Source organism: Pezoporus flaviventris, unplaced genomic scaffold, assembly GCF_033815535.1.
Source record: "Pezoporus flaviventris isolate CSIRO_AGI_PZ_B2104156 unplaced genomic scaffold, CSIRO_AGI_Pfla_v1 ptg000047l, whole genome shotgun sequence".
Taxonomy (NCBI): Eukaryota; Metazoa; Chordata; class Aves; order Psittaciformes; family Psittacidae; genus Pezoporus; species Pezoporus flaviventris.
The window spans coordinates 17,734,601-17,748,547 of NW_026892595.1; the positions used below are offsets into that span (position 1 = coordinate 17,734,601).

Below are 13,947 nucleotides of genomic sequence, written 5' to 3' on the forward strand. Positions count from 1 at the left end.
TAGTCCAAAAGGCTGTGAGGGGGATCTTCATAATCAGAATTCAAATGTGTGCAACAGATTAGGGAAATTTCTTCTGCCATAGGGATCCCCCAAAAGGGATTTCTGCCATATCTGAGAGAGACCCGCAAATCCTGAGCAGATTGGTAAGCAAAATCTACCTGCCATTAAAAAGCTTGTTTTCTTCTCCAGGCATTTCTTATGTGAAAATAGCTCACTGACGTCAACAGATCACACAGATTAACAATAAGGTGCTACTGCTTAGTTTTCTTGGTATCAAATGCACTTTTTTCTACCATTTTTTGATTTCTTTTTCTCAAATTGAAAACAGTATAATAATGAATAGAACCAGAGTAAGAGAGAAATTATGTTCCTCCTCATACAGCCAGTGCTCCAGGTGGTCCAGTTTCCTAGGAGTTTCATGTCCTTCCTAGCTATACCATTTACTGTGAGTTGTTGTGGATTGAACCAGGAGTCCCTGGGCCTCGGAAGGACTGCAGGGCACGTGGCCAGGAGGGGCAGCTCTGTTGAAGTGTAGGATCTATGACAATGTGAGCTGGACTGGTTTAATTCCCGCGTGAGGGCTTCAGCTAGGAGTTTGACTGGGAAGTGTTAGCATCTGTGGTGTGGTCCACACACAAATACAGGTGTGCTGGCCCCTTTGGCATCCCTCATGCTGCTCTTATTTCTGATTTCAAATATTATTCTTTTCTTCCATTAAATGAAAATGCTTGCAAGGACAACAAAGCACTGTGCTTTTATCATTCTGGGAAGAAAGCTGTTGACTACAGAGGAATTCATGATGGGTGAAAGCACTGTATAATTTTAGCATATAAATTCACTCTCTGGTCATCCACCCACCCAGACAGTAATGTGGGTGGAGTTCTCATCATATTAGCAGAGAGTTGCCATTTAAATTTCCCATGCATCAGGCCAACAATAGGCTCCCATTGAGTATACATGGCACGGCCATTGATCTGATTGATTTGGGGTTGCATGTGGTCAGTGATGTGTGAATTAATAGGAAAGGCAGTTAACTGTTTTCATGAATGTCTCTGTTAGTCGGGATTATATTTGAAATAAAGTGCTCATCAGTATTGATAGAGTTAGATGACAGCCTGTGATGATTATGAAGTTAGAAAAGAAGTTAAATATCTGTAACTTAAATTACGGATTTGTACATGAGTGGGGTTTTAAAACTGTAGAGAAAGGTTGGTATCCTATGTTCTTTAGAGATCTGGCTGCATTTCTGTATTATGTGACTTTCTATCTCTTTACTTGTCATTTTCAAGGCTCGCATAACAGTAACTAGGTTGACAGAGATTTAAAAGAGTGTACATGGCTTCACATCAGTATGCCACAGAGAACTGTGTTTAAGAGTAAATAGAGGGACAGTCAGCTCAGAAGCTCAGAAGAAATGCTTTTGCCAAGTTTGTGTGGTTGGAGTCAAATCAGGAATATTGGGCATTTCTCCTGCCTCTTGGAAAGATGATCTGAGCATGAGACTGTTGGCAGAGGAATGTGCTGCTGCTTTAAAGAGAAGCTCAGGTTTGCTGGGTTCTCTGGTTTTGTACCTAGTCTGCAGCTTTATGGGGGAATGGCCCAGCTTTCCCTGGAAAGGGTGGAGTTGATTCCTGAACAGAATATCCCCTAGCTTGGTGAGGGTGCTCCCCACAGGGGTGAATATGTGAAGGATATTGGGACTGAGCTGGTGTCTCTGTGGGGCTGTACTAGTGGAACTGGGGGGATCCTGGCATGGCAGCCATTCAAGGCACCTGCAGAAGCAAAAGCTATCATGTTTCCAATTTTGCAAGCAAAATTATTACTTGTCTAAGATGTATGGGGCTGTGTGGGGCAGATCTGGTTCTTGTGCTTCAAACTGAAATCCTTTTGTGGATCTGGGCCCTGCAGTCTGGCAATGCTGCTGAAGCTGATGAAAATCAAAAGACTTTAGCTTCAGTGTGTAAAAGCATTAAAGCATTATTCTGACCAGCAGACAAAAATGGGTTTGCTTCACATAGGTAGTTTTCTAATAAAGGTCATTTGATAATATTCCATGTTTGGTGATATTCTGGTCTAATTTCTTGAAATAAAAATTGCGGAACAAATATTCTGCTTTCTACAACGTAACTATAGTCCAAAGGCCAGTATTTCTATAGAAATATATTGTAGGAATTTTAGAAATGCTGTTTTTGATATAATCATTTGTTTTCTTCAGTAAATAAGGAAAACATTTATTTCTGTTTTCACCTTGGTTTCTGTAATTTTCTTTCCAGCAGAGTCAAAATGTCAGACAAAAGTGATTTAAAAGCGGAACTTGAGCGCAAAAAGCAGCGCTTGGCTCAGATAAGAGAAGAGAAGAAACGGAAGGAGGAGGAAAGGAAGAAGAAAGAGGTAAATATGCAGAAGTGTCTTTTAGATAGCTCAGGATTGCAGAAAGGGGTTGCTGAGGTTTTGACATCTCGGTATTTTATACCCCAAGGTATCTGTCATGTGGAATGAGATCCTCAAACCCACATCAGTCTAACCTTAAAATAAAAATGCTTATTTTCAGTGAAGAAAGTTGGGGCGAGGGAATTGCTTTTAAAACCAGTAGACAGTCAGATGACAACAGCTTAGACAACATGATATGTACGTGTGTGTAGAAAGAAAAATTGATTTGCCACGATGCTTTTTCCTGGCCTCTTCTTCAATGGAAAGGGAGTGGAGAGTAAGGAAAGACAGAAAGAGGGCTCATGTTTTTTCCAAGCCATTACAATCTAAGTGTGTATTTTTGAAGACTAGTTTGATTACTAGCTAAGGTAACAGATTTACAATTATTGTTCTCCACCAAAGTAAAACATAATTGCAATTGCATTTTCATCTTCTGGCATGGGTGCATCTTTCAGTTCTGTTAAAGTTTGATTGACATATTAGTTTATTTGTCCTTGACAATATGCATTAGGTTTTTCATTAAGGGATTTGTACTTCTTTTTATTCAGTCACTTAGTGGAATAGAGGTGAGAATTGACAGGGAGTGGATATTCATTTTCATGCAAAGTCAGAGAAGCATTAAGTGATTATGTTTCCTTTCCTTCAAATGTCAACACTTACTACAGTTTAAAGCACCTGTTATCCTTTACTAATAACTGGTTTCCTTTTAAACTGACACTTTAATATTGTACATGAATTTCGTGGAATTACTGTGAAAATGTGATGTGATCCAAGAAATCAGTGTTCCAGTTTTGGCTGTCTTTTTAATCTTTGTTCATTTGAGCCATTTGTGTGCAATTACCAGCCCACCCCCCTGAGTCTCCTGGAGTCACTGGGGGAGTCCTCTGTAAGCACAACTCTAAACATTAACATTTTCAGTGTTCATTACTAGCCTGTTAATGAATTGGAGGGAAAGGAGACAAGCTAATGAAGGAAGGAAGCTATTAAGTCCTTTCCTTTGTTCCCCGCCTCTGGTTTCATGCCTCATGGAGATCTTGTGGTGGCTGGAACTTTGCACTGGCCTCAATAGCCAGATCCAGCCTGGGACACCCAGCTCTGCAGGCTATGCTGCAGTGCCTAACTGTGGCATCGTAAATGGGGTGCACTGGGATGTCTAATGGCCTCCAGGAGTGAAGTCTAACATTCACTTAAGTGCTTAGCCACGTACGCTGGTGCAGAAGATTTATCTACCACCCTGTGTACTGAGATACTTCAGGATAGCTCATGGGAAGAGCTGAACACAGTGATATGCCTGAAACTTTGTCTGTAAAAGCAGTGTTCTTCTGCAACCTGGCCATGTTCAAACTGGACTACGTGGGGATGCTTTTGAAATTCAAGGTTTTCTGTTGTGCCTGCACCAACATCAGCTCTAATTTGATGCTCTGTGAGAGTCCTCTGTGCCCCACACTCTGGTTTCAGCAGAACAGAAAACCTTTCTGTGTGGAAGTTGGGTAGGAACAACTGATTTAGAAGCTGATGCTATCCAGCGTAGGTTCCACAGTACAAAGGCAGATGCCTCCAACATTCTCTGTAAGAAATATGCTGGAATTGCTGCATTTGAAACATGACAAAATGATAGACATGACCACTTGTGTTTTGTTTTACTTGCATTACTGATTACTGCACTAGACTAACAAAGTAGAGACATGGGTTCAGTTCCTTCATCTGCCTGGGAGAAGGGCCACAAGCCTGCTTTTTAAAAAGAAATGTTCTAACCACTAGGCAGGAGTATTGGTGTTTTCCTTCCACCCTGCTAAATTGGGGAAGGATGAGTCAAATATAAGGGATTCTGGCTAATGCAGATGTTGCTCCTCCTGTTTCTAGGTCCCAGTAGACCAGAGCGGGAGGAGTCTAATGTGTGGAAGCTCCAAGGAGGTACAGATACTGAAGTAAAGAGGGAGGGGTCTTGTGAACCGTTAGTTTTGGCTGTTGGTGCCCAGAGCTGCCAAAATCCTATTTCAGACACATTAGTCCTTTGCTTCTGTTAGATGCTGAAGTTTATGAGAAAGTAATTTTATAGTTAACGAGTGCTTGGGAGCAAATGTGGGCCCTTAAGCTACATCACTGAAGCCCAATGAAATTTTATTTCTTGATTCTGGAGGTAGTAGGAAGGGGCCATTTTTATTCAGGGTGATGATATCTCTTATTTTACAGTCAGCTTTTACATTAGCTGAATAAGTTGCATCTGATGAGTGAGAGGCAGAAGATTTCCATTGGTTTGCTGTAAAAATCCTTGCAAATATCCTTGCAAAGATCAGTTTTTCCATGCATTCAGGGAAAAAATTTGTTAGAGAAATATACAGCATGAATTATCTGAATTATAAATTATCTAAACCTATGTAAACGAATTTCAAAGGGTACCTAAGCAGTGGTGCATGTATTTTCCACACGTAATTGCTAGAGCTGATGAAACTGGGTGAAAACTGATGAAACGTGGATGAAACTTTTCTGTATTGTTTTGTTTTGTTTTGCTTTGCTTTGTTTTAACTCAGGCTGATCTACAGCAAAAGAAGGAGCCAGCTCAGGAAGATTCTGACCTAGACCGCAAAAGAAGAGAAACAGAAGCTTTGTTACAGAGCATTGGTATATCCCCAGAACCACCTCTAGGTATTTAAGAGAAGCACACTGTAAAGCATTCAGCTCTGCCACAATGAATGCATTCTTTCTCTTAAAGCATGCTTGGCTTTTTTGATTTTTGGCTGTAGTAGTGAAGTGAACTCTTCTGTTTGAATGCCTGCCATATCATACACATATACCAGCTCATGGCATTTTTGAGTACTTGTCATTGCCTAAAACATCTGTTTCTTCTCTTCAAGAAATTTTTGTGAACATAGTGCAGATCGGGTTTGCATACCAGCAGTGATTTCTTTTCTGATGGACTTTATTGTCTTCTATCACATTTATTTGATGACCCATGAAATATTATTATAAATGCTGCAGTTCATTAGTCCCAAGTTTTGTTCCAAAAATTTAGATTAACGATTTGCTAAGGAAGGAAGAACATAGTCATGTGGGAATTCCCGTTGAAAAGTGAGAAATTTCCTTCCTGCCTTCACGCCTTCCTGCCTTCCTTTCTGTGCCTTCTTCTGTATTAGCTAAAATATTGGCTTCTCTGGAGGTATCAAGCCTTGTCATTAAATTCACTGAGGGTGAATCTAGGATTTTACTCCTAGACATTCTTGCCTGTAATATTTAGGAAGGACTCCAAATCTGACAAAATACTGAAGCCTCGATTTAGGAAAGCACCTTATAGAGATGCTTGGGTGTGTATACAAGTAGATTGCGTCATTCTGAACTGGAATTTCAGTTAATAGCTTGCATCAGTCGATGTTGAACATTTATTGAGAAAAGTTGCTATTTTTGTAAGTTATGATACAGTGACTGAAGCTTTTAAATACCACTTCTCAGAATAATTTTCTAACAGCAATGGTTAGATTATTTTTATGTGTCATAAAATACGTTTTGTAAATTTTATTGTGATATTATAAAATCAGATACCATGTTCTACCATTTAAAGCTCATTTTTATCTAAAATTGAAGATGTATTTACTTATCATACTATTAACTAAATGCATATATTTGTGTTGCAAATTATCGATTCTTATCTTAGTTAATTATTTTGTGGTTGATACTGTCAAAACCACCTGAAAATTCACCTGTGAGATTAATCATTTTAGTTAAACAATAGTATTTTGTCCTCTATAAATTCCCTGTATATACCCTTACAATTAATATACAAAGGAGGCTTTAATTATGCCTTCACACATGCATGTGGTACCTAGATCCCGTTGTAAATAAGGAACACACAAACAGCCACGACATACCTGTGACCTGCCAAAGGGCTGTCACAAAGATGAATTCACTTTTCATGCTGCAGACATTTCTGTGACAGTCTCCAGAGAGAATCTGTGTGAAATGTTTGACCACATGGAAAATCCAAATCTCTTGGCAGGTCTGTCATTATACATTATAGAGCATAACAAAATAGCTTAAAGTTTTACTCTGTTAAATCTATAAAGGGAAATGCGCATGATTTAAACCAAATGGGAAACTTCACTCTTGCATTAACCCCCCTTTTTTGTGTTTTATTCAATGTGGCTGCTTTGAAGAATACTTGATTAAGTACTGACTGGAGCCACCTTTGCATTTTTGAGAAACCATTTTAAAAGAAATCAGGGTATTTTCACTTTTTTATTTATTGTTTCCTTGCTGAAGAGCTTTAACATGGGCTGACCTTGAGCTATGAACTTCCTTTCCTGTTTCAGGAAATAAAACTGCCTTTGCATGAAATATGCTTCAAAAGCCCTGGCAAGCCAAAGAGAAAATCATTTCTAGAGCTTGGGCAAATAGTATCTAAAGGGAAACTTCCCTGAGTGTTGAAATCATGTCCCACCCAAAATGGAACCTTTATATGACCTAAATTACTTAAGAAAATGCAATCACTAAGCAAACTAATGTGTGTTCTCACCATTTTTGGGAAATGATTTTAACTTAGCTGAATTTCCTTATTTAGCTTTTATTTTTTATGTCATTTCCACACTGCAGCCTTAGACCATCTCTAATGGACACTGGCTTTTGATTATATTCAAACCTTGGAAAGTATGCTTGTTCTATTGCCTATCTATCTGGCTTTACCAGAAGAGTTCACTTAGTTTTTTGACAAGCCCCTGATATTTCTTCATACCTTTAAAATCTTTTGCAAGCCAACTTTAAACTATACCCAAGAAAACAATTGCTATTTTATTTCCACAGGGAACTCCTCCATTGATTAGCTGTAGATTCCCTTTGGGCTTTCAGTCCTGTCTAAATTCATGTCAATTTTAACACTTCCAAAAGACTTAAAATTCACTTGACTCTCTTCCTTTTCTTTTTCTTTCCTTCCTTATTTGCTTTCACCATTTCAAACTCTCCCACTCATTCATCCACTATCATTTTGGTCCATTGGTTTTGATTTGTCTGACACTGCTCTTCATCAGTGCAGTCGCTGCATGTGTTAACATGGGATACCTGTTATTTTCATTATTTAGTCCCAACCCCTATGTCTCCCTCTTCGAAATCAGTGAGCACACCCAGTGACGCAGGCAGCCAGGACTCAGGAGATCTGGGACCCATTGGAAGGTAAGACACAGAGTCAACAGCGTTGAATAAATGTGGGTTGGTTTTTTTTCACTTTGCTCTTACTTCCCCATGTTTACCTTTGCTTCTGTAAATGAGAATGTGCTGTATCTGATGGGTACTTTTGTTTCTTTATTTTCCACTGTATGTTACCATTCAGTAAGACTGCTCTCATATATGAGGGAAATAAATGCAAGCAGCAAGTAGATCTTAAGCCATGAGTCCCAAACCTCATATTGGAAGCAAAAGATGAATTTATGCTTCTAAAATGGCCTAGAGAAAGCTGTCATACTGTGTGGAAATACACTAAGACCAGGGGGACGTGTCCAGTGGTAGAACCTGTTATCCATGTGAGTTATCTTTGTTCACATAACTACTGCCCTTTGAAGTGCTCCCAGGTATAATGCCTTGGGTTCTTGTGTGGTTGCTCATGGCAGTGTGTGCCACTGGCAGTGTAAGGGAAGAGCTTGTACAGAAACAGGCTGAAACAGCCTGGGACACACTGACAATTCTGCCTTGGAAATTGTGGATATGAGAGAGTTTAATGGAGAATGGGAGGGAAGCAGCTCTCTTCCTGTTGGAAAGGGATTGTGGGGAATGTATAAGGCATGGGCACAAGAGCAGCCTTCTTACCTTTGCTTGTATGGCTGAAATAGGAAATTAGGTAGCCAAAATAATTTCTTCTCTGGATTAGAAAAGAAAGGATGATGCTGCTGGTAAAGGAGCATGTGTTCAAGTAAGAAGAGGTGCAACAAACTTTAATGTATGTTTTGAGAAATGTAACATATTGTGCCTACGAGATCTTTATGTATCAAACTAATTCAACATCAAGCTGAGCTGCCAGTGCGTCCAAATCTGCGAGCCAGGACTCTGCTAGTGGCTTGAAAACACAGTGATTGCTCTCTGTAGTTAACAGTGCTCAGGAGTAGACACCATACCTCTACAGACACGAGCAGTAATGTGACAGAGCTTTGGGTCACCAGATTTTGTATCACACCAGCCTTCTGTTTAGAAAATTCACATTTCTGTAATTTGAAAGTAAGTTGTGTTCCCCTTCAGCCAGATGCAGACACCATCAGTTGTGATGCACAGGTTGCGCAGCTGCTGCTGAAATCTCCTCGCCCCTTCTCCCAGGTCTGCCTTCCAGAGGAAACAGGTTGCTAGGTAGAAAAGACCCAGCCTGTCTGATATAGCTGTTCAAAACACAGAAAATAATATAATGTAATGCTACATTCATAAATAAATGCAGTAGGTTTCAGCAAGTCAAAGTACTTTGAGCAAACAAAAATTGGTTTTAAGTGAAATATAGCTTGCTGCTCACCATAAAGTTATTTCCCACAGCCCTACCTGAAGCTAAGACAGCACTGGCTGAAGACTTCTAAATTCCTGGGTTTCTTCTGAACTTTAATGGTGTAACTTCTTTACTGTTAAGGTAGTGAAATGCTCTTTGAAGGATTCATTTTGCTGGGACATACATTCACACTTTGACTCTGTCAGTAACAAGCAATGAAAGCACATAACCATGTATCCCTGTGGAGGAGAATGAGTTGATCCTCTTCAAAGCTTACTATGTACTGCATTGTGAGCTTTTGATTCGGATCCATTTTCTGGCTAGTTGTGGCCATACTAGGACTTCAGTAGGAATCCAAAGACCTTGTTTGTAGTCCACCAGTTTGCTTGCCATCCTCTCTGGTGTTGGAAGGGTGAGCTGTATGCCATGAAGACCTCTTGCAGATGTTTGCCTGGAGTGATTGGTTTGTGGTAATTCAACATCTGGTGCAGGCATCGGTGAATCTCTCTAAGCTGTGGATAATATTGGGTGGCAATTAGTTGGGTTAGTTTGCCACAGGGTGCAGGAAGATGCTCTCAGTGCATGTTTGTGTGAATGAGAGCACTCAAGCATGCGTGTGATAGAGCAAACTTAGTGGGAAGTAAACCATGAGAAGGATGTTGGTAGACCTGTCGTCACAGTGGATAAACAAGATGAAACCACCTCAGCTGTTTTCTGAGAGATGCCTAGACCGTACTTCTGACTTATTTTGACTACAGCATGTGTGAATGCCTGTTTGTCTCTAAAAGCAAGGTTATTTTGCTTCATATTAATGTATCCTTCCATTTCAGTCTCTATGATAGAGGGCACTTTTGACAGATCCCTTGTCATGCCATCGTGCTTGAAAGATCATCCCATTTTCCTCATTCTGATACAAATTTGCTGGAGGACAGTAGACTGAGCACAGGCATTAGAGGAGAGCAGATTAGTTCCAAAGCTGCTAATGCCCCCGTCTCAGAGATCACAGCTCGTGTGTTGTTATTGCTGCTAACGCTGCTGCAGAAATAACGAGCTCACAGAGCCTGGCAGAAATTCTGCATGCAGTCTGATTATTCATTGCTAATGTGTTCTCCAGAGGAAGATAAGGATATTAAAAAAAAAAAAAGAGACCTGTGAAGTCATAGATTTTGGATCACTGCGGGAGAGAGGCCCTGTTGAAAGCTTCGAAGAAAGCAAGAGATCTTTGTATGTTCCCATTTGAGGCAGCAGTTTCTGGTGCAGAACTAGGTTGGGTTCATAATTCTGTGAGTTGTTGGAACTTCTGGTAGTTGTCAGAATTAACCTATTTGCTGCAATATCATGAAGTATATATATCTGAGTCATGTTTTTATTGGCAAGCACCTGTGATTCCTTATGGAAGAGTGAGTGTAGTTTATCCAGAAATTCAGGTTTCTGACATCCACTTTTCAGGAAGAACAACTGATAAGTTAGAGAGATTGGACAGCATTAAGGAACAATCATCCTGGAACCAGAGACTTCACTCAATCTTACTTTGCAAGCTGAAAACTAACTGGCAACTTGCTCACCAAGGGTAATAAGTGAGCAGAAGGTCTTCAGCAGGCAATGTGTAAGAACAGCAAAGTGTTCATCGTTGAAGCTGGACAAATATAGACCCAGAAATTTTAACGATGAGGCAAATAAAACACTAAAGCAATTTACCTGAAGAGTTTATTGGCTCTTCTGTCACTGGACATTGCTCATTCAGGATAATGTGCCTGCCCAACAGGCAGATGACAGGTCAAACAACAATTAATTCAGAAAAGTCATACAGCTTTTTTGTTGCACAGGAAGAAAAGCTGCACGGTCACAATGGTCCCTTCTGCCATATGATCTGTGGACTAATAGTGCTGCTATGCTGCAGGACTATTGTCCATTATCTCCAGCGGAATAGCTAGGGCAACACTGTCCTTTCCCTGATGCCATTAAGCTTATTAGGAGAAGGTATGGGGCCAGCTGGTAATGGCACTAAATTATGGAACCATTTCTGTCCTTGCAGCCCAGGCTTCTATAAGGTTTTTTTTAGCTGCTTGATCTTTAGTAGCACATTGCTATTTGTCATAGCCTTTTCACTGGGGTAACGCTGGGTTTGAGGAGCATTCAAGCTTCCCTCTGAGCCGTAACAGCAACTGTAAGAATGAGCAGATGTTGGGTGAGTAACTGTGCTAGAAACTACTGACAGCTTTCTTTGAGTGCTTTCAGTTAAACAAGGGAGACAAGTTTTGGGGTTTTTTTGGTGGTTTTGAGGATCAGTTCTGAGGAGGCAGAGGTGCCTCATGCTTTGATGCTGGAAGATTTTACCATAACTGTGTGCTTAAGGAATGGGATTGGTATGTGCTGCTCTTAGCTATCAGCAGGCTGCTCTGAATGAATTAGAGCCCTGTTGTTGCACATGGAGCAATTTGCCTGTCTCCACATTGCTTCACACATCCCACTTCACTTCTCTGACAGCTTTTGCTACACAGACAGGACAGGAAAACTACATCACAGCCTGAACTGATACCTATCTCTGGACGTGGGTTATTGATTTACAGTATTTTCTGTTACCGTGTATTCAGACATGGCTCATTTTCCACAAGACAATGTTGCAGGATCCCATGAAGATTTTTTGTGGCATAGAGATGCTAGGCTCCTTGAGGATCAGTATTTTGTTTGGTTTAGTGTTTTGTATGCATTTTGCTAATGCCCAGTGTCCTGTTGCTGATGGTCACCTGATACAGATATTCACAACTGAAATGCAGATTCCAACTAACTAGATCTGAGTAAATGTTGTAAAGAAAGGGGCTGAGGTAAAGACATTTGCTGAGAGCTGCTGTGCTATAGCATGGTGTGAAAAACAAATTTGCCTCTTTGGGGCTATTAATATGCAACTTCCTCATGACAGCTATATGCATCTCAGCCCTCCCTAGCAGATACTCTGAATTTTTGCTACCTTAGTGTGCGGGAGAGGATGTTCTATTATAGTGCAGCTGCCAAGAAACAGTGCCCATGGAGACGTATGTTTTACTACTCAATATGCCTAAGACATTCATAAATTTCATCTTCTCATCACTCACAGCCATGAACTGTATATTTGTGTCCTCGGAGGGAGTACACAAGGACAAAACTTGTGCAGTGCTTCAGAGCCAAGCAGCGCAATACCACGTCTTGTGGGCTGAGCAGCTCTCTACAAAAGCCCCAATACCCTGATACAGGTAGGGCGAGAGCCCTAGGGTTGGTCTGCGCTTTGCATGCCAGCTAAACATAAAATAGCAGGAATACATCTGTGCTGGAAGGATGGACTCCTGTGGCTGGCTAGTTTTCATGTGCTAATACTAGCCTGTGCTGGTACGTATTCTTGTATTACCCGAGGGTGTCCGTGTGTTCACCCTGGCATATTGCACACTTTGAGGAGTTCCGTTTGTGGACTAAGGTGTGATTTACCTGTGTGGCCCCTTTTCTCCCTATATCCTTCACTACTCTTATACATTCCCAGTTAGCTTTTTTACCCTACGGTGGTAGGTTTGCATGGTAGCATCCCATTTATTGTTGAGCTGGGTTGTGTGTGTGTGTGCATGCAGTGAAGTCCCATGCATGCAGCACTTCTCTGCATTTTGAAACATGAGAGGATTCCATTAGCTGAGTATAAGGTTTCCATCTGCTCAGTAAACTGCACCAGGCTCAGCTGTCTTGGATGTGTAAAGGTTAATGGTTGCCTTTCTTTCTGCAACAGCTTCATCTGTGCCCTTTCACTTTCTAACTTGCATATTTTGCTGCACCTATGTTTAGATACCTGATTATTTTGTGGGCTCCCATAAAGGCAAAGATGATTGATAGGAAGCATTCTTCATCTTTTGCTACTATCAGAGCAATAATATATTATCAGAGGATAGTTATTTCAGTGTGGTGCTTCATCTGCTGTGACATGAGGCAAGGTGGATTGTTTTGTACCGTTTCTGTTGCAGTCCACTGGTTTTGGTGCGTTTGTCTGGCTACAGCTACTCGTTCCATAATTATTGTTCTTACTTGGATTAATTAATGATATCACAGTTTCAAACACAGAGGTGTGTTTGAAATGGCGCTGAAATTGGTTAGCTTCCTTCAGTGTAAGAAGTTTACTCGCAGCAAAGCAGGGTCAGCCCTTACTTAGATGAAGCTGTAAATATTTAATGAAAGTTCCAGTGAGAATGAGTTTGAGCATAGCATCAGGTAGCAGATAAAAGAAAAGGCAGTTAAAAGATAAAAGAAAAAGGGAAATAATTTCTCGAAGAGGTTTTGTAGCAGTAGTATGCCATAGAAGTTAGACCACTCTGTAATCGTGATTGCCTCATCATCACTCTGGTTTTTATCTCTAGATAAAATACAGTACATGGGAAGCAGAACAGCTGCCTGTAGTACTGGAGATCTTTTCTCTGAGGAGCAGTATCACCTCTGGCTTTGGATGTTGGCATAATGTTTTATCCAGTATGTCAGTTCATCTTGCAGTTAGTATGACCTCTGAGTGTGTTCCCTGCTGTGTTCCAGAGAGCACAGTAGCATCTGTCACATTAGGTTGGGTGTCCTTACTGATAGTTAAGAACATGTCTTCTTCTCTTGCATTCTATTTTGAAGTTTGCTGATAATATTAGTCTGCATTCATGTATGTTTTCATCAGATGTGATATGAGTTGCTTCCATTTACCATGCCCATTTTGAGGCATTTGGGTGTAAAAAGAAATACAATAGGATGTGTTTTCTTTCACTGTGTTGATGTCCACCCTCAGTTTGTATTCGTCCAGTACAGGGAGAAACAGATCTAATTCCAGGTTGTTTTTTTTGTCTGCAGCATATTATTTACTCATTTTGTATTGTTATTAGGTGTTCTGCTTTATAATGCAATATCTAAACACACGCACGAGACGTGTTAATCCTGCATTGCTTCATGTCTGACTCAAATACAAACATTTCTTGCTTCTCAGATGAAAGGAAGTAGATAGTTCTTGAGCACCTGGGCACTGAGTGTGTCAGAGCATGCCATTATTAAATTCACCCTTTTACGGCTTTGTATTTAATCTTGCT

General features: G+C 40.5%; 1 protein-coding gene across 14 annotated transcripts in view; it reads left to right on the forward strand.

Annotated features, from left to right (window-relative positions):
- The window catches only part of DYNC1I1 (dynein cytoplasmic 1 intermediate chain 1), a 194,219-nt gene that overhangs the window by 14,610 nt on the left and 165,662 nt on the right, over window positions 1-13,947 (forward strand). For 2 of the 14 annotated variants that reach the window (XM_061468517.1, XM_061468522.1), the window contains exons 2-5: window positions 2,274-2,391; window positions 4,294-4,344; window positions 4,962-5,076; window positions 7,446-7,587. In XM_061468517.1, coding sequence (XP_061324501.1) covers window positions 2,284-2,391; window positions 4,294-4,344; window positions 4,962-5,076; window positions 7,446-7,587 — 416 coding nt within the window. In that variant the 5' untranslated portion in view covers window positions 2,274-2,283. The remainder of the gene's footprint in view (window positions 1-2,273; window positions 2,392-4,293; window positions 4,345-4,961; window positions 5,077-7,445; window positions 7,588-13,947) is intronic. The other 12 variants (XM_061468520.1, XM_061468526.1, XM_061468523.1 and 9 more) reach the window with 7 other exon arrangements.